At 53.1% G+C, this 18302-nt stretch overlaps 2 protein-coding genes across 5 annotated transcripts in view; both read left to right on the forward strand.

Moving 5' to 3' along the window:
• VWF (von Willebrand factor) overlaps nucleotides 1-3765 on the forward strand; it is a 116020-nt gene extending 112255 nt beyond the window's left edge. For all 3 annotated transcript variants that reach the window (XM_072954676.1, XM_072954675.1, XM_072954677.1), the window contains 4 exons: nucleotides 295-423; nucleotides 942-981; nucleotides 2843-2940; nucleotides 3441-3765. In XM_072954676.1, coding sequence (XP_072810777.1) covers nucleotides 295-423; nucleotides 942-981; nucleotides 2843-2940; nucleotides 3441-3629 — 456 coding nt within the window. In that variant the 3' untranslated portion in view covers nucleotides 3630-3765. The remainder of the gene's footprint in view (nucleotides 1-294; nucleotides 424-941; nucleotides 982-2842; nucleotides 2941-3440) is intronic.
• Nucleotides 3766-7229: 3464 nt separating this feature from the next.
• Nucleotides 7230-18302, forward strand: part of ANO2 (anoctamin 2) — a 252033-nt gene continuing 240960 nt past the window's right edge. Inside the window, exons 1-3 of one of the 2 annotated variants that reach the window (XM_072954679.1) lie at nucleotides 7230-7251; nucleotides 15532-15716; nucleotides 16851-17162. In XM_072954679.1, the coding sequence (XP_072810780.1) occupies nucleotides 7230-7251; nucleotides 15532-15716; nucleotides 16851-17162 (519 nt within the window). Of the gene's footprint in view, nucleotides 7252-15531; nucleotides 15717-16830; nucleotides 17163-18302 lie in introns of those variants that run through there. The other variant, XM_072954680.1, reaches the window with a different exon arrangement.

Below are 18302 nucleotides of genomic sequence, written 5' to 3' on the forward strand. Positions count from 1 at the left end.
TGGCCAGTTTACCATCGCAATGTCTTAGTTCTTTAAGCTTTAAGTGGTCAGAAGAGTTCAGGGAGTTTTCTACATTTATGCAGCCCTGTTCCCAGTAAAAAAGCTATAAAAGCAGGCTTCACCTCTATTTCGGGTTCTGGGTGTGGAGACTTTGTACACACTGCTTCATTCTTGTTCCATATCCTCCGAACTGTCTCAAGAACTCCAAAGAGTCGAGGTCACGGTTTGAAGTAGCTTTGCAACCCAAGCACCGTCTTCACATTAGCTGTACCCTGTTCCCCTCTCTCCTTTCAGCCTGGTGAGAAATTGCAGGATGGCTGTGACAGTCACTTCTGCAGGGCCAACGAGAGAGGACAGTACACCTGGGAGAAGAGGGTCATGGGCTGCCTACCCTTTGATGAACACAGATGTCTGGCCGAGGGGGTGAGTGGTCAGAGTTCAGGCCCTGTTTCCTCTCGACTGTCTCCATCTCTGACTCTAAGAACAGGGTCCCTCTGAACAGCAGTCCAGCTTGGATGTGACTTCCCAGTGTCCAAGGAGAACCCTGACATAGTTTAAAAACCAATGACATTACAAAACCAAAGCCAGATGGACAGACAAGATTCTCTGTACCATATGATGCTTTAAGAAAACATCTTTCCTTTGGGGGAGACAGAATCATTGAGTCCTTGAATGAGAAGGTGAGAGGTCAGACAGATTTCCAGGCTCCCCTGGGAATGATGATCCCAGTTCTGGAAGAGAATTTGGAATAGAATCAGAACTGTATCCGCCTGGTCAGGTGGAGCTGGCAGGCTGCTCATGTTGGTGGTGGGAGAGCCAGTTCATGCCTGGGGACTTCAGCTCAGGGCTGCGAGCCCAGAGCCAGGAACTGACCTGGAGTGACCGGGAAGTGTCCACCATGTACTCTTTGTGTCTGATCTGGAACTTTGCTGTTTTCTTAGGGGAAAATCGTGAAAATTCCAGGCACGTGTTGTGACACATGTAAGTATGTTACCAAAATCTTGTTCTTTGAAATCCATCAGACCAAGTCCACTGTTCTTTGGAGTGAGCTTTATTCTAGAAAGATGCTGCAGTCACCATGTTCAGTTCTGCAGGGAACTGACCCCCCTCCCTGAGTATCCTTGGCTGCCTGCTCCTCAAACCCCCTTTCAAATGCCTGTGAAGCAAGGTCTTCCTCTTTTCTTCCAAACTCCTGACAATCGCCAGCTCCTCACAGAGTCTTGGGTTGCTCGTGGTCCCATCATGAGAAGGCATCTTCTCTCTGCCCCGGGAGCTCCTTGAAGACAGGAGCAGACCCTGACACACATCTGTTCTCCGGGTGTTGGGCAGTGGTCTCAGACAGAGACGGAGGCAGCAGCTGGCGGTGGGGCTGCAGGAAGCACACAGTCTTCTCAAAGGTTTATGAGGCTGTCTAAGCTTTATGACCCTCCTCCTCTTCCCTCTCGGCTCCCCCCGACTGTGAGCTGCACTGGTTGGTCCTCGTGGCTCCCACAGCAGCTCTGGAGACGGAGCTCAAGTCTGCACGTCAGACAGAGTTCTTACCACGTGTTCCTGTGGTCGTGAGCACAGGTGGCTTTCAGAATCCCAGTGTTAGTGCTATATTCTCTGAAAACAGAATTACTTGCCTGGACTAACGTTCTTGGCTTTTTAGTTTAGTTAGTTAGTTTTCGTTTTGGGGTTCATGGGCCCACGTTCCCTGTTCATTTTTGGTTAGAGAAAGGAAGAGTGCAAACACGAGCAGCTTCCATGTTCAGTCATTCGTTCTTCTCCTGGTGGCCTCCTCGGACAGTCCCTGTGGTCGCTGTAAGCAAATTGCAGATTGAGGAAACACACTCTGAAAGCATCTCCTTCGGTGATTCCTGGCTGCATAGTTTAAGAAGGTGAAGTCAGGAAGCCGTCGGAGAAGATGAGTTCCCTTTAGGCGCGCTGCACGCGGGAAGTGGCTGAGACTGTTACCTGCGAAGCTGGCAGCAAGGCCAAAAGGGGCCTCTGCTGGTCGGGGCTTCGAGGAGCGGAGGCCCCCTGTTAAGGAGCACAAGCCCGGCTCAGGCTTCAGCCTGCAGCGGAAGAACAGAGGGAATAAACATGCTTCCCTTATTCACCCTCTTCATGTAGTTGGCAGGCTTTCACTTTAAAATGAAATTATTTGGAAGGTGGGAGGCCAGTGATTATGTAGTTGAGGTTGATTTCGATTTGGAGCCATCCAAGAATGGAAACCTCCCGCTGCTCGGATGGCGAATGGTGAGCTGACATTAAATCTTAGAATTATCAGTGGGCCAAGTAGAGACTCAGATCTGAATGCCACTAACCTGGGTATGTAAGGAAACCCATGCCAGCGACCTGGAGACAGCTATATCCGAAGGAAGGACCCCACGAGGGCTCCTAGGATCTTCTCAGCCCCCGCAGGGGCAGTGAGTGCCCTATTGTGGCCATGACATCTGCAGAGATGCATGATATTAACTGTATTTATTGGCTCCTTCATTGCCCATTAGTTTCTGCAGAGTTGTAAGCACAAGAGGATTGCTCTAGTCATTATGGTTTTTAGAGTCCATGATTACATAAAAGCAAGTTTCATCCACTGACATCACCAAAGCACAGTGAATCTAGGCTCCTCCTGCAATGAAAATTGTGCCCTTCAGTGAGTGAAGCCCAGCGATAACTGTAACTCTGAGTAGGAAGGGCCAGGAGAAGCCGAGGGGAACCCGGATGCCTGACTTTCCCTCCCGGTAGCTGGCTGTGATGATTTGGGTGCTGTGAATTGACCCGTTTTCAGTAACTGAGGGAGCTGGGCTGGAGAGTGTTGTACGGAAGAACAGGTTCCCCTCTCTCACCTGTCCTGCAGGCGAGGAGCCCGAGTGCAAGGACATCGCCGCCAGGGTGCAGTACATCAGGGTGGGGGACTGTCAGTCTGAAGAGGAAGTGGACATTCACTACTGCCAGGTAAGGGGGCCTGGCTGGGGAGGGGTGCGCCTCCATGTTTGGACACACCTCATTAGTTACACTGTGGAAGAACCCGGACAGTTCATGGGGAGGAGTGAAAGGAATGGGAGGCTTAAAAATTTTTTTCTTTTTTAAGGAAATGTTTTATCGAAGTAACTGGGAACTTTTGACCCCAGGAGGGGAAAAAAACTAAGGAAAGATTCAAGTCCTTTGAAGAGAATGGGGAGTTAGTTACGGAGCTTGTATTTCCTGAAGGTCAACCAGACATGCCTAGGTTGCAGCTGGAGGGGTTCGGGTGTCAGAAGACCACAGGACGGGCATTTCAGACCCCACCCCTCCCCTCCCGGGGGCTCCTGTCGCACGGGTTGCTCTGGGCGAGGCAAGGCCCTCTGGTGGCCGGTGGGGGCGGGGCACGGGTGGAGGAAGCAGGCCACCCCAGAGTCCTGCCCGCCCTGGGGCTGCCCAGCACCGCAGCGGCCCCTCTCTCTGCCCCGTCATAGGGCAAGTGCGCCAGCAAAGCCATATACTCCATCGAAGCGGAGGATGTGCAGGACCACTGCTCTTGCTGCTCGCCCGCACGGATGGAGCCCAAGCTAGTGCCCCTGCGCTGCACCAACGGCTCCATCGTCCACCACGAGATCCTCAACGCCATGCAGTGCACGTGCTCCCCCAGGAAATGCAGCAAGTGAGGCCCTGCCTCGCCCTGGACACCCGCCACCATCCGCCACGGCAACCACCAATTGGCGCACGCGCGCTCTGCTCTCGTGCTCCCCCGCACCCCCACCTCGGGCCCACAATAAAGGCCAATCTCTCATCTTGACAAAGGCTCATGGTTCCCCGTGTCTTCCAGGCTCAGAAGGCCATTGTAGGCCGGGCTTGAGTTCCGAGGCTGGTGCTGAGGGAGGGAGCACGGCTCCATCTCTCTGGAAACACTCCAGGCCGGACGGCTGCAGATGGCACTGCCAACCTTTTGGGGGAAAAAGTGGCATCTCAGCCTCCACCGGCTGGGGAGGGGACACTGAGGTCCAGGCCTCAGAAGCCCAGCCCAGTGGCCTGAAGGAGAAGGGATTTGCTGAGGAACACTGGGGTCTCCAGTCTCTGAATCCAGGGGCTTCTGAGCAGAGCAGAGGGGTGGCCCTGGGGCCAAGCTGTCAACAGTGTGGCTGACGTGGTGGGAAAGGACCCCCACCAGGTGTGCAAGGGTTTCTCTGAGCCCTCAGCTGACCGAATTCCTGTGTTCCCACAGTGGCCCCGTGGGAGGGAGAGGGGCTGGGGGCTGGGGGACTGGAAACGCATGGTCCCACCCAGCACAGGCTCAGCCAAGGGCGGAGCGCCAGGCTCGGGGGCAGGCCTGGGTTCCACACACAGTCCTCGCTCTGCTGTGTGGCCTCAGCAGACCCCTTCGTGGTTCTCCGACTCGATTTCCTCAACTGGAAAAGAGGACCATCAGGAACACTCATGCAGGTTGGGAGGGGGAAACACGCCGAAAGTGCCTGCGAATTGCTCTACAATAATAGAAAAAAAGGGCAAGAATAAAAATGGGGAAATCAGGGCTCAAAGAGGGACTAAGTGTTTATCACAGTAGCAGAGCATTGGGGGTTTCCTTTGTTCTAGGGGTGAAGGAGCTGCGTTTCTTTTGGGCTGGATGCTGGAGGCCAAGGCCCCGAAAACTCCAGAACCCCGTGGTGGATGGGGAAGAGGTGTAGCTAGTGCCAGACTTCACCGGGTCCCCACATCACTCATGGCTGCTGTCACTCTCAAGGAGAGATCGTCCTTTCTTAAAGTTTTATGAAGAAGCTTACACGTATATGCTGGCAAGACGGCAGAGACCCGAGGCGGGGAGAGAACGCCCGCGGGAATAAAAGTAACGCCCTGGATACGAGGCAGGGATTCGTTGGGGGGCTGACTTTCATTCCAGATCCTTTTAACCCAGGAGAGACTCATTAGAAGTGCTGCACGATGGAGCTGGAAAGGATGCAGACACCATCTACTGCACCGCCCCCTCCTGCCCCTTTACAGAGGATGAAAGTAGCTCAGAGAACTCCAGCGACTTGCCAGAGGTCACATAGCTGCAGGTGCAGGGTCAGGTTCAGCAGCCAGGCGCCTGGACACCCGGGCAAGAACTCCAGCGCAGGTCCACCAGAGCCTCACGTCCCTGTTCTGACAGATTCGGTCCTTGTTCTCAGGGAAACCAGTGATGGCTGCATTTCTAGGTCTCCCTGCTTCTGGCATGGCTGGGGAAGAACTTACATGGAAGATGCGTTTCAGGCAAATGGCATGGGCTGTGCTGAGCAGTTTTGGTGGGGCGTTTCGCAGGGTACAGGGCAGGAAGAATGGATAGAAGTTTTATGTAACTGCTCAGTAATTCCGAGGTGGTCATCCTCCATCCATCACCCCACCTCCAACTCTGAGTAGCCTCTAAGGTCTCTGTAGGAAACCAGATCCAGGGCCAGGGAATTACCTGTCTCTTCGGACTGATCGCCTAACACTCCGCCTGGGGACGGGGTGCTCCTGGAGGCATCAGCCTCAGAGAAACTCAGCAGGGAGGCTACCGCTTCAGCAGGAGGTGTCAATTTTCCAGCTGCCTCCATGGTCTGAGTTCTCATTTTGACCGATAGGATGATTTACTATCAAGAAAAAAGCTGAATCAAAAAAACCTGCATGTTTTGATTAAAAAAGATGGCAGGGAGCAGGGTAAAAAGGATGCAGAAGCTGGGAGTGGGGTCTGAACCAGCAGCTGCCCCACCCTCTGCGGGCATTCCAGAGCGGGTCTGCCTCTGGTCTCAGGGACTCTGTTTTTGGTCACTCTCAGACCAGATTAGACAGTCCCCCAGAGTGAGAGTCTCAGGGAGAGTCTCCAGGAGGGTGTGTGCAGGGACCAGGGGACCAAGAAAGTGCTGGAGGGAGAGAAGAGAGGAAATGGATAAGGAGTGGCAAGTGGAAAGGTTTCTGATCCTCTTGGCATTGAAAAGACAGGAGAAGGGTTCCTGGAAGTTAATGGAGAAGGGCATTGCTTGGGAGAGAAAGGAGCTGGTAGCCAAGCGTTAGAGCACGACCCTGGAGTAGGCATAGCCCTCAGGGGCAGGCTGCCTGACCGATTACACTGCAGTCTCGTCTGTAGAATGGGCGCATGGACAGTAACTCCCCCGTAGAACTGTTGTTAGAATAAAACAGTTCCTCTGCAGAAGGCCCTGAGAAGGGTGCCGAGGAGGAGGAAGCCGTGTATCCGCATCGGCCCTGATGACTCCTGGTGGCCAGAAGGCAGCCCCAGACTGGCACACACTGCTTTGGTTTTCCTTCTGCCCGCCCCCGACTCATGCTGTGTTGTTGCCTCAGGTTCCTCATCTATCCAGCGGGGAGCAGTCCCCACCAGCCCCCCTTATCCGTGTGGGAGATAGCCTTCTTCACATGAAAGTACACGGTCACACGTAGCCTACTCAACATACATTGTTAACACAGTTCCTTTCCATTTCCGGGTTCCTGGTATTGCTCCGCTTCAGGGCATCTGGGAACTGTACATTCCGTTACCCAGAATGGCCCGTTGGAGGCCTCCTCTTCCCGCCTCCTGCCCACAGCCGGTACCAGACCCACTCCAGGGAGACGCACTCCTCTTGTCCCAGGGATGGAGTTGCCATAATCTGCCTCCTCAAGCGGTCCTCCCTCTTCCCGGGGAAGCTTTTCTAAAATTTGCCCCTCCCCCTGCCTCTTGCAGCGCCTCCTCCGGCCCTACCTGTCTCCGGTGCAGGATTCCTCCACTCCTGCTCCTGTCAGTCTGGAGAAAAGTGGGGACAGCTGGTGTTGGGGCCGAGTGCAGGCAGGTATTCTGGGGCAGCCTCCCGCCCCAGCCCGGGGCGGTCCGGGACAGGGTGGCGGGAAGCCGGCTTCGCGGGCGGGATTGGAAACTCATCAGCCAGACGGCTCACGAGATAATCCGGCTGAAGGCTCACACCCGAACCAGGTTAGGAGGCAGCTCCCCTGGGCGGGGAGAGCAGGCCGTCTTACGTCTCGCCCCTCAGCTTCGTTAACCCGAGCTTGTCCTGGACTCACCCCGCCCGCGGGAACGCGCTCCACCCTCCACGTGGCGCGGCCAGAGCCCGTGCGCCCGGGGCGCCGCGGCGGCCGGGAGGCCGGGCGCGGGCTGGGGGAGGAGGCGGCGGCCGCGGGCGAGGGGCGGGCACGTCCGGACGGAGCTGAGCCGCGATGGAATTAGCCCCGCGGCTGAGTAAGCCGGTCCAGCCGCCGGCGCAGCCGCGGGGCAGTCCGCGCTTGGCGCCCTGTGCGCCCGCACCATGGCCACCCCCGGGCTGCGCGGTGAGTCTTTCCCGCCGAGGGCCTTGGTCCTGGGCATCGGGCAAGTTGCAGGAGAGAGAGGGGCTGGGAGTGAAGGGCGGGATGGGTGACCCCCGGTGAACCTGGAGGGGGCGGTGCGGGAGCTGATCCCTTTCCCTCCGGGCCGGGAAGCTGAGGGGCGCCTGAACCACTTCGCGGGTACTTATTTCTTCTCAAGGAGAGAGGAGGTAGGACAGGAGGCAGAGGATTGGTGCAAGCGACTTTCTGGTGATAAAGGACCAATTCCTACCTCTATCTTGTTGTTACAAGCCTGGGATGCTTAGGCTATCTGAATGGTAGGCAAACAACTGGGCTTTAACTCAGAGACAGTCCGCTGAGGTTCAGATTCATCCCCTGCAAGTTGACTCGGGCATCCCTGGAGCACCCTCACAGTTTAAGGGAGTCTCCAACCCCTATCCAAACCCACCCCCAGGAAGGGCACGTACACCTCAGGGTGCAGGGAAACACAGGCGCGTCTTTCCTGGAGACTTTTTGTTTTTAAAGAGGAACCAAATTGAGGCAGCGTTTTGGGGAGCAGGACCTGACCCTGCTGCACCTCCCAAATGATACTGAGAAGACAGATACATTTGGCAGAACTGACCTTGCCTGGAAAATGATTTTGTTGGGTGTCTTGTTTGTGGTGGCTCTTGAGAGGCATGGAGTGGGGAGGTGCTCACTCCACTGGCATGAACAGTGGGCAGAAGGGACTGGAATGTAGGCGTCAGCCATCGTGAGACTCTGTGAATCGGTGTGGAGGGACACCCGGGACCATGTGGATGCTGGTCCAGGACAGCAGGTCCCAATGAACAGGGTTAGTTAGGTCTCAGCCCAAAGGCAGGTGGCAGGCGGCAGGCGGCAGGCGAGGGAGGATCGTAGACAAGGTGGGCCTCTCCCAGGGGTTGATGGGACTCTGGGCCCTGCACTTGCCTGGGCTTGTTCTTGGGACCTGACAGCAGAGCCCTGCCCCTGCTACGGGGCATCCAGGGCACAGTTGCCTTCTCACTGTGTCTGCCATGCACTGCCACTTTGGGAACCAGGGACCTGAGAAAGTCCTTTCCAGCCACCTCCATCGCTCTCTGAGTTGCCTCTATGTGGGCACTTGGGCCTCTTTGCTGGCTGATGGAAGAAGGTGGGTTGGGGGTGGGGATGGGTTCCAAACACCAACCTCACGTTCTGGTCCGGTTTCTCTGTGCACCTTCTCTGCCATCTCCCACCGCTGGGCACGGCAACAGGGCCAGAGGCATTTGGGGAGCTTGTCTTTCATTTTCTCTAACAAGGACCCGATTTTCTGGAAATTCATCCATCCTGTGGACCCTTCTACTGGCTGAGAGAAGCTTGTCTAGGCCTGGCATTCCTAAAGCACATGAACTTGACCTCTAGAGACGAGAATCTTGCCTGTAGTTACAAAGTAGAATCAGTCTTTATTTGTGATCCGATGGCTGGGGTGGGAGGAGTTTGAGTGGAGATTGCATTAAATGAAGGAACCAGCCATGCGGACATCTGGAGAATGATCTAGCAACGGCCACAGAAGTGAAAGATCCCGTGGCAGCAAGGTGCTTGGGCTGTCCCAAAACGGGGGAAGCCGGGCGCCTGGAGGGAGAGGGTGAGAGTGAGCGGGTCACGCAGAGTCTCGGAGCTCGGGCTGTGTGTTTTTGACTTTGCAAAAGAAAGGGAAGACTAACATTCATCCAGCAGTTGCTGTGCACCAGACACCGTGCTTCGCTTCACAACAAATTTGGGGGTCAGTAGTAAGTCCATTTCACTGAAGAGGAAGCTGAGGTTCACCTCACCTTGTTGCTTTTGTTGTGCTCTTGAGGAGCCATTAGAAGGAAGTGTAACTGCCAGCAAGGAGAGGATGGAGGGTGGGAAATGTGGGTGGAACTGGGGCCTTAAGGGAGATACTAATTTTGCAAGGCTGTGGTCATAGTCCAAGCAAGGGTTACCTTGACACGATTTCCAATCTGGAATCATCATGGTTAGTTCATCTGGTGGGACCAAGCCCAAGAAGGCTGGTTGTCATCACCAAACTCCTAAGGCAGTGTGCTGCTGTGATCTGCAGGGGACATGCCTTCATGAGCACAGGTTACCTGAGTTCCACATCTGTGGTTCACAGGCACATGGGAGGCTGACCCAGGGACCACTGGGGGCAGAGGACTTGCCCAGTGTCCTGATGGGCTCTAGCAAACCTGGCTCGCAATCGTCTCTGTTGATCTTCATACGATGCGCTTGTAAGTTCAGCTCTCATCAGTTCAGAGGATACCGGCTGAGCCAGATACCACGCTCAGTGCCGGAGCTAGAACCGTCAGCAAGGGCGCATACTGTCAAGACCTAACATTCTGGACTCTTGGTACCCTAAGATGATCTTAATAGGAAAGCAGCCACATCCAATGTTGCTGGACACGGGCAGGGGGAGCCAGGCTCAGGCATGGGCTCGTTCAGACGGCACCAGTGAAATTAGCCGTTTATACTTCAGTATTTCAAGAGGTACTAGAGGTCTTTCTTTGGCTCCTACTGACAACCCTGCCTTTCCTCCAGAAACGCTAAGGAAATAATTTATAAGTCTGTCTGGCCAACAGCTCTCCATGTAAGATAACTTGTGCTGAAACTACTAAAGGCTTGCAGGTCTCACAATTAGCTGACGTCAGACCCTCCCTCTGTGTAGCGAATGCAAGTATAAAGCGTATTACCTTTGCATCTTTTGACCGGTTCACTGATGAAGGGAAAATTCCCACTTTCTAGCAGTTTCTGATGCCTGTAATCATCGTAAACTAATTAAAAATAGCTTGAAGAGGGGAGGGTATAGCTCAGTGGTAGAGTGCATGCCTAGCGTGCGTGAGGTCCTGGGTTCAATCCCCAGTACCTCCATTAAAAGTAAATAAATAATGAACCTAATTGCCTCCATCCCACCCCCAAAAACTTCTAAAAAATTATAAAAAATAGCTTGAAAAATTAAAAAGTAATAATACATCCCCATTGTGGAAAAAAATCAAACACAAATAAATAAAATACATTATTTTTAATATTCTGGTAATTACTCTTCACCCTAACTTCTTTTTTATCTGTTTTTATTTTTGCCTATGTCAGATAACCATTTCTATTTATTATTTATTACTCTTGAGACAAATTACAAAAGGAAAACCTAGTTATAATACAACTTAAACCAAGGATACATTAACAAATGCCAAATAATGAGAGATTGGGAACATGCTGTTATAGCTCCAAACCTAGATAAGAATAGGAAGTGTAATTGAGCAACAACTGATCTGTGAGCTCCCTGACAGGCAGATCAGAAAAGAGATGAGTTCCGTCAGTCTCACCGCCTAATAAAAGGAGACTAGCTCATCAACATTAAACTTTCAGAAGACTGTCACAGTGATATTTGTGATTTTTATAGAAGACATTGCCCAGCATAATGAGCTGTAGTTTTATTAATAGGTTTTTAGAAAAGTGTTCATCACATGAGCATTTATTGTATAGTTTCTGATATTTTTTAAAAGAGGTGTCTCTGTTTTATTCTTTTCTGATCCATTCTATACTATTCTATTGAAAAAATACTGTTTGCAAACCATTAGATAACCAACTATTGGGTTAAACCTCTAACTTGAAAAGTAGTGGCTTATAGCATGTAGAAACCTTACTAGCAAATGGTCCGTTTAGACCTGTGACTCTCCATCCCTTTTCCCTCTCCTGCGTGAGAAAGGGATACAAGATCCGTCCATCAGGAGCAATTCTTACCCAGGTTTCCATCTGCTATCTTTTCCTTTCATCCCGAAGAACATCCTTTAACAGTCCTTCGAGTGCATTTCTGCTGGTGATGAATTCTCTCAGCCTGTGTTTTTATGGAAAATGTCTTTATTTTCTCCCATTTTTGTGGGTTGTATATTCACTTTATTTGTGGTGCTTTCTGAATATTTTAAAATTCTGATGAAGGCCAGTTTGTCTGTTTTTTTCCTTGATTCCTTGTGCTTTGGGCATAATAGCTAAGAAACCATAGCCTAGCCCACGGTTATGTAGAGTTACTTCCATTTTGTTTTCAGACAGTTTTACATTTTTAGCTATTTTATTTAAGTCTATGACTTATTTTGCAAAAGTTAATTTTGTATATAGTGTGAGGGAAGGGTCTGACTTCATTCTTTTGCGTGTGAATATCTAGTTTTCCCAGCACTATTTCCACATTTCTTTCCTCACTTCTTTGTACCCTTGTTGACGTTCAAGGGTTTATTTTTAGAATCCACTTCTATTGATTGATTTATTGTCTATCCTTACGAGACGTAGCTCATACATATACTCGTAAATATTTACTATCCTCCACATTGATAATGAAGGCGCTGAATTAGTTCGGGTGATGCTCAGCTGGCTGCTCTAATGAGTAGACCGAGAAATAAGGTGCGGAACACAATAGTTCACTTCTTGCTAAAGTGATGGGCTCAGGTGGGTGGACAGGTTGGTGGGGTGGCTCTTTTCCATAAAGCTTTTCAGGGCCCCAGGCTAGCGGAGGCTCAGCCAGCTTCAACGAGGACTCCCGAGGTGGCCCCGAGAGTTGCCGCTGCGGTTATCTGAAAGGGGGAAAGAGCACGGAGGCGCGCGCAGGAGCACGCAGGGACGGTTTCTAGGGGCCAGGCCTATAAATAGCACATATCACTCTGTTCACATTCCTCTGGCTGGAATTCAGTCTCGTGGCCACATCTAACTGCAAGAGAGGCTAGGAAGTATGTGGTCTAGCTGTGTGTTCGGGGAGAAGAGGAGACCATGGATTTTGGTAAGCAGCTGCGTCTCTGTCGTAGGGGCCTATGGAAAATGGTAAGTTTGGTGTGGCACACTCATTACACGGTACTAAAGGTACAGATTTGCACGTTCGTCTCCCCAAGTAGGCTGTGAGATCTTCACGTTTCAGTACCCAGGACAGGACAGGCTATGTGCTCAGTGCTTATTAAGGGGTTTTTGACTGAATGAATGAATGAATGGTGTGAGCTTCTGGGACAGTAGCTGGCCAACAGATTCAGTTGCTTTTTTTAAAAAAAATATTAAAAAAATTTTTTTACAAAGTGCTGTCTGGCTAATGTGAGTTAGAAAGCAGGTGAGGTCATTGTGAGTCTTCTTTTAACTGTGAAAAACATACGTCATTTGTCCTTGAAACCCAACCAATTGGATTCTTTGACACCTGAAGTTTGAATTTGATTTATCTTTGGGGAACTCAGTCCTGTGCAGAATTTAAGTACATACGTCCATGAAATTAATACATTGAGTTAAAGGAAAGAGAAAAAGAGAAATTATAAAAGTAATATATGAACCAGAGATATGGTTGCATATTTTCCAAAAATCTTTCAATGGAAATTTTATTATGAAGGATTTAACCAAAATATTTAGCTGTGGGACTTGGCTATGATCCTTCGAAGTTGGGTGAAATGATGAAACTCTACCTGAGGGCCACCTTTTAAGAAAGCTGGTTTTTAAATGTGTGCTGTATTAAGATGGTATTCTGCACTTCTCTCGAGCCTCCCCCTGGAACGGCAGCTATGATTGGAGGAGCTGTCCCAGGCTTTAACCTCAGAGCTGGCTCATTTTGGGCAACAGAAATCTGTTCCACCTTCTTTGGAGAGAAGGGAATAAGAGCGAAATCATCAATCTTGGTTATACCTAGGAGGAAGAGAAAGTGTGTGGGTTTTTTACCAATACTGAGGAATTCTGCAACACCAGCTGGGTGTCTCGATTCTGACCTTGTCTACCTGGAGGTAGCCTCAGATTCCGCAGGTCAAAGTCTCAGTCCTACAGGACCCCCTCCCCACCCCCGCCATATCCCTTTCAGATGCCAGTCGCAAGTCCAGGTGGTCACCTGTGCTTCAGATCCCCTGGCTATAAATTGGAGGTTCCCATGCCCACCTCCTTGGGTTCAATTAATTTCTTAGAGTGGCTCACAGAACTCAGAGAACTCAGAGAGACATTTTACTTACTAGATCGCTGGTTGGTTATAAAAGGATACAACTCAGGAACAGCCAGATGGAAGAGAAGCGTGGGACAAGGTGCCTGGGAAGGGGCCGGGAGTTCTGTGCCCCCAGGTGTGCTGTTCTCCCCACATCTTCACCTGTTTGTCAACCTGGAAGCTCAGTGAGGCCCATCCTTTTGGGGGCTTCATTATGATGGCTGTTGGTGATGATTAAGCCCAATCTCCAGCCTCTCTCTCCTCCCAGGAGGTCAGAGGGTGGAAGGGGAGGTGGGACTGAAAGTTCCACCCTCTAATCACAAGGTTGGCGCCACTGGCAACCAGCCCCCACCCTTAGGTTCCCTAGGGGCTTTCCAAAAGTCAGTTCATTAACGTAACAAAAGACACCTTGCCAGCTCTCCACATTTAGGAAATTCTAAGGGTTTTAGGGGCCCCTTGCCAGGATCAGAATGAAGATCAAAAGTATATTTTTTATAATAAATCACAGTATCACACATGCAGAGCCCAGGAGGGTGGCTAAGCCACAAACACCCAGGGTCTCTTGTTCAAGACAGCTTGTGCTAAAAGCCAGGGAAAAGGTGTGAAAGGAAAATCCAAATGGAGTCGGTATTGCTAAGAGAGAGCAGGGCACAGGCAGTGCTCATCTAAGTGTCAGAGGGCAAGCAGAGGGAGGGGCCGGGATGGCCAGTGGGGCCCTGGAGGCCAGTCCCAAACCCCAGGCAGCACCTTTAGGGGATGTTGGCTCCTGGAGAGCGGTTTGACTAAAGCTTTGGGCTGATTCCGAATCTGAGCTACCCCGAGTGAGTCACATATGTGAATATGAACTGCTGTCAAGAAAGGTGGATGTTGAGTGAGCATCACCTGTATCACCTGCCCAGGGGTGCACTGGGATGGCCTCTGGCTGTTTGGACATGCATGCAGAGGTTTCCAGGCTTCCCCTGGGATGCGGAGCCCTGTTCTCCCTTCAGCCCTGGGCAGAAAGGCACGAGGGGAGAGGGATGAGCACGAGGGATGAGCAGAGGCTGGGGACCCAGGAAGGAGGCCTCTCCCTTGATATCCTAAGCTGGAGCCACCCCCCCCCCCCATCACACCACCAGCACGCATGCCCACTCCTGCTCCTCTGATTTCTGTCCCCTGCCTGCCAGGTACTTCAAGACCTGGCTTCAGGCTTAATTTCTCCTGAAGCTCCTTTGACTCTTCAGCCTTTCCAGTCTCAATATAGACCAGAACACACAGTCTTGAAACAAACCATGAAATCTTTACTTGCTGGTCATAACTGTGTTTCCCGCACGTCAGCTTTATCTTCACAAAGAGATGATGCTTTTCTCCAGCGCAGGGACCAAATGTTCCAGGTCCCCCGGAAGTGTCCGTGGAGAGCTGGGTGCACAGGCAGCGGCTCCCCAACCTGGTAACTGACCAGAAGCTCTGTTTCAAGAGACCGGGAAGGGCGGCCTTTTGTTCATGCATTCATTCAGCTGGTGCTAAGGGCTGGCTGGCTGCTTAAGGTGTGATTTCTGCTCACACCGAGGTTAAAGTGAAGACACGAAGGATGATTATGACAAGCTCGTTCCACTGCATACCTGTAGGCTCATCTCTCCTTCTCAGTCTCACGCCAACCCTGCAAGTCTGGGATTCTCATCTGACAGTTGGAGAAACAGGCGCAGAGGTCTCAGCGCCAGCAGGTGGCCGGGCTGAGGAGTGAGCCCAGGCGCACTGCAGGGCGGCTCTGGGGGCCCCAGAGAGGCTGGGGAGCCCTGAGGCTTTGGTGGGAGCAGCGGCGGTTTGGGGAATGTTCAAGGGCCTGGGAGGTGGACCTTTTGTCAGAGGCCGCCCCTGCCCTGAGCCTCAGGGCTGTCCTTGCTCTCTCCTTGGGGGCGTGGGGGCTGCCAGGGTGCCCACTGATCTAGAGGCTAAGTGCCTGGCATTAATTCCAGGTGTCTCTCCAGGCACTGCCCCACCCACCCTGCCCCGCGGGCACCACCCCTCTCCTCCTGACTGCGAATTAGAGGAGATTATGACAGCCATCATCAGAAGGAGCTCCTGCTGGTGGCTGCAGGCTGCGCGTGCGTGTGTGTATGTGTGTGTGTAATGGGGCGAGACCCCCCTGCCCACCTTCCACACTCCACCCTCCCCTGTGGCCAGTGTGAACCTGGCTAACTAAGCCTGTGAGGGCTGACTGGGGAGGCAGCTGTGGGGAGATGTGCCCATGTTGTTGGGGCCACTGTGGTGTCCCCTCTCAGTTGCCTCCATTTCTCTGTGTCCTGTGTCCTGGTTTCCCATCACCTGAAGCTGCCGTCCCTGCTTTATCCTTCCTCTCACAGATATCCCCCTGCTCCCTGGCTCCCCACGCCGGCTGAGCCCGCGGGCAGTGGTCAGAGGGGACCAGGGCCCCAAACATGAACAGCAGTACCTCAAGGTGCCGGGTCCCCGAGCCCAGGGTCTGCGGGGCACTTCCACCCGAGAGTCTGGCCAGCCGTCCGGTGGAGGGAGCTCCCACAGCTGCTCTGTGAGTATTGAGGTGGAAGGCTGGGTGACTCTGATGGGGAGGCCCACTTGACTGGGGGACCCTCCACTTGTGGGGCAGGTGTGTGTCAGACAGAGAGAGAGAGAGAGAGGCTGGGTTTTGGTTAAGGCCTTTTCCTCTCCTCTTTCTCCAAGCTGTGGTGGCACAGTGCCCCAGCAGGGCTGGGGTCTTCTGCTCCAAGGAGGACAGGGAAAGCGGAGGTGTGAGACGCCAGGTGGCCCCACCTATTGGTCTGCAGGCTTCGTGGCTCACCTCCCACAGGTCTGAGGAACCAGACCTCTGCTGCGACGGCTCAGGCTCTCCCCTGTGCCCAGTGCTTCACCTGGTTGCCCAGGTGACCTCTCAGGTGGCTGCTGAGGCAGCTGGGTATCAAACCAGTAATAAACAGAGAAACACCCAGAGGGGAGGCAGGCCCCTCCCCAACTCCGCCTCGTTCTTTCTCCTCTTCTCTCAGCTCCCATCTCCAGGAGTGGACGGGAGTGACTGCTGTGGTCTTGGGTAGGGTCCTCACCAGTGGCTGGAGAGGAGGAGGAGGAGGATGTGGGGCTGTGAGGGGCAGAGGGCACAGTGAATCTCCGTGGGGTGGGGTGGGCTAGGCAACTAGAAATTGGCTTTTGTTCCAATGGATCCAGAGAGCCTGCCGGTGAGTACTATGTGTTTGCAGGTGGCGGGTGCAGATCTGCAGGAAGGTGGGGTGCTGTCGTGAGGGCGGAGGGCGGAGGGCGGTGTGTGGAAGCGCACCCGGGTGATGCGTACGTGCACAGATGTGTGCGGGAGCGCGGGGCTGTGCGCATGCGCGGGCGGGGGCTCCGTGCGTGGAGGCCGGCGGTGGGATGTGCAGGGTTCGTGCAGCGTGTGCATCGGGGTGCGTGCGCGTGCGCGGGGTTGGGCTGCGCGGGGGCTCGCGAGCCGGCGCAGTGGAGCGCTGGCTGGAGGCTCCGAGAGCCGGCCCTGGCCGTGGCCGACGAACTCGGGCCCCTGCGTCCTTTCCCTGGGGCAGCGAGGGCCCTGGTTCCCAGTCTGCACCCCTGGGCCCAGAGCACAAGGTCGGCCACCCGGGTCGCTCGCCCCTCCCTCACTGAGCCTCACCGCCGGTGTCCCGGCCTCTCTGACCAGGTCATCAACAACTACCTGGACGCCAGTGAGCAGGTGTCCTCGGAGGCCCGTCTCAGCCGCATGCACTTCCATGACAACCAGAGGAAGGTGGACTACGTGCTCGCCTACCACTACCGGAAACGCGGGGCGCACCCCGGCCACGCGCTGGCCGTCATCTCCAATGGCGAGACGGGCAAGGACCCCCGCGCAGGGGCACCCGGTGACATTGACCTGGGGCCGCTGGACGCCCTGGAGGAAGAGAGGAAGGAGCTGCGGGAGGAGTTTGAGCACAACCTGATGGAGGCCGGGCTGGAGCTGGAGAAGGACTTGGAGGTGAGTCCAAGGGGGTGGCCCAGGGGGTGGGGCGGGATGGCCCTGCGGGCTGGGCTCCTGGTGATCAGTGTCACCTGCAGGAAGCCTTGGCTTTTTTTTCTGGCAGGTGGCTTTTTTTTTTTTTTTTTTTTTGGCCGACGGACCAGATTGTCTTGTTCAAGGGCCTGAGGAAGACCTTTGAGGTCGCGAGTGGCGGTGGAGGAGGCAGGGACATGCTTTGCGTTCTGTGCTCCTCGGCTTTGTCCGAGACAGAAGGCAAGGCGTTTCCTCCTGGCTCGCCATCCTGTGATGGTTTCCTTGGGCTGAAGTTCTGGTTTCCTGTTGAACTTTGGATGAAAATTTCTCTATAGGGGACTTACCTCAGTAAGGGATGTGCTTGTCTGGGGCCCCCAGGAGGCTGGTTATTTGGGAACTGACATCAGACACATTTCATCAGCTTGTGAGCTGTATGTATTCTCACCTCTGATCGGTAGGCAGCCTAAGGAAATGCATTTATCAATGTATCTATCCATCCATCCATCCTTCATTCACTTCTCCATTTCTCCATATCACAATGATCCTTTAAAGATGACCTGCCCTCGCCATCCCCTCCAAAACCATCTCCTGCCCCTCCCTCCCTTCCCCGTTTGCTCTGCTTAAATGTTACCTCCTTCTAGACATCTTCCCTGACCGTCTTAGATGAAGTACCCTCACCCCCATCTCTCAGTCCCTTGACCCTGCTTCATGTTTCTTCATCATACTTAGCATCTGAAATAACATGGTAGACTTACTTGTCGTTTATCTGTGCCCCTACCGGCTCCATAAAGGCAGGGGTCCTGTTTGGTTCACTGCTGTATCCTCAGCCCCTGGCACAGAGTCTGGCACATAGTAGGAGCTGAATAAGTGATAGTTGAATAAATACGTGACGTCCCTGAGCCTCAGATTCCTCACCTGCAAAATAAAGGACACCCGCTGGGTCGTTAGACAGGGCAATGGGAACATCTCACATAATGTCTGGTATACAGTAGGTGCTCCATAAACACTCATTATGGTGATTGGAAAAAGGTGTCATGCTGAGGGGTGGGGTGACATTCTCATCAGAAACCTGTTTTGTTAGATTCACGTTAATGCCACCCCTGAACTGGAAGGGATCCCAGAGGT

Source organism: Vicugna pacos, chromosome 34, assembly GCF_048564905.1.
Source record: "Vicugna pacos chromosome 34, VicPac4, whole genome shotgun sequence".
In the NCBI taxonomy this organism is placed as follows: Eukaryota; Metazoa; Chordata; class Mammalia; order Artiodactyla; family Camelidae; genus Vicugna; species Vicugna pacos.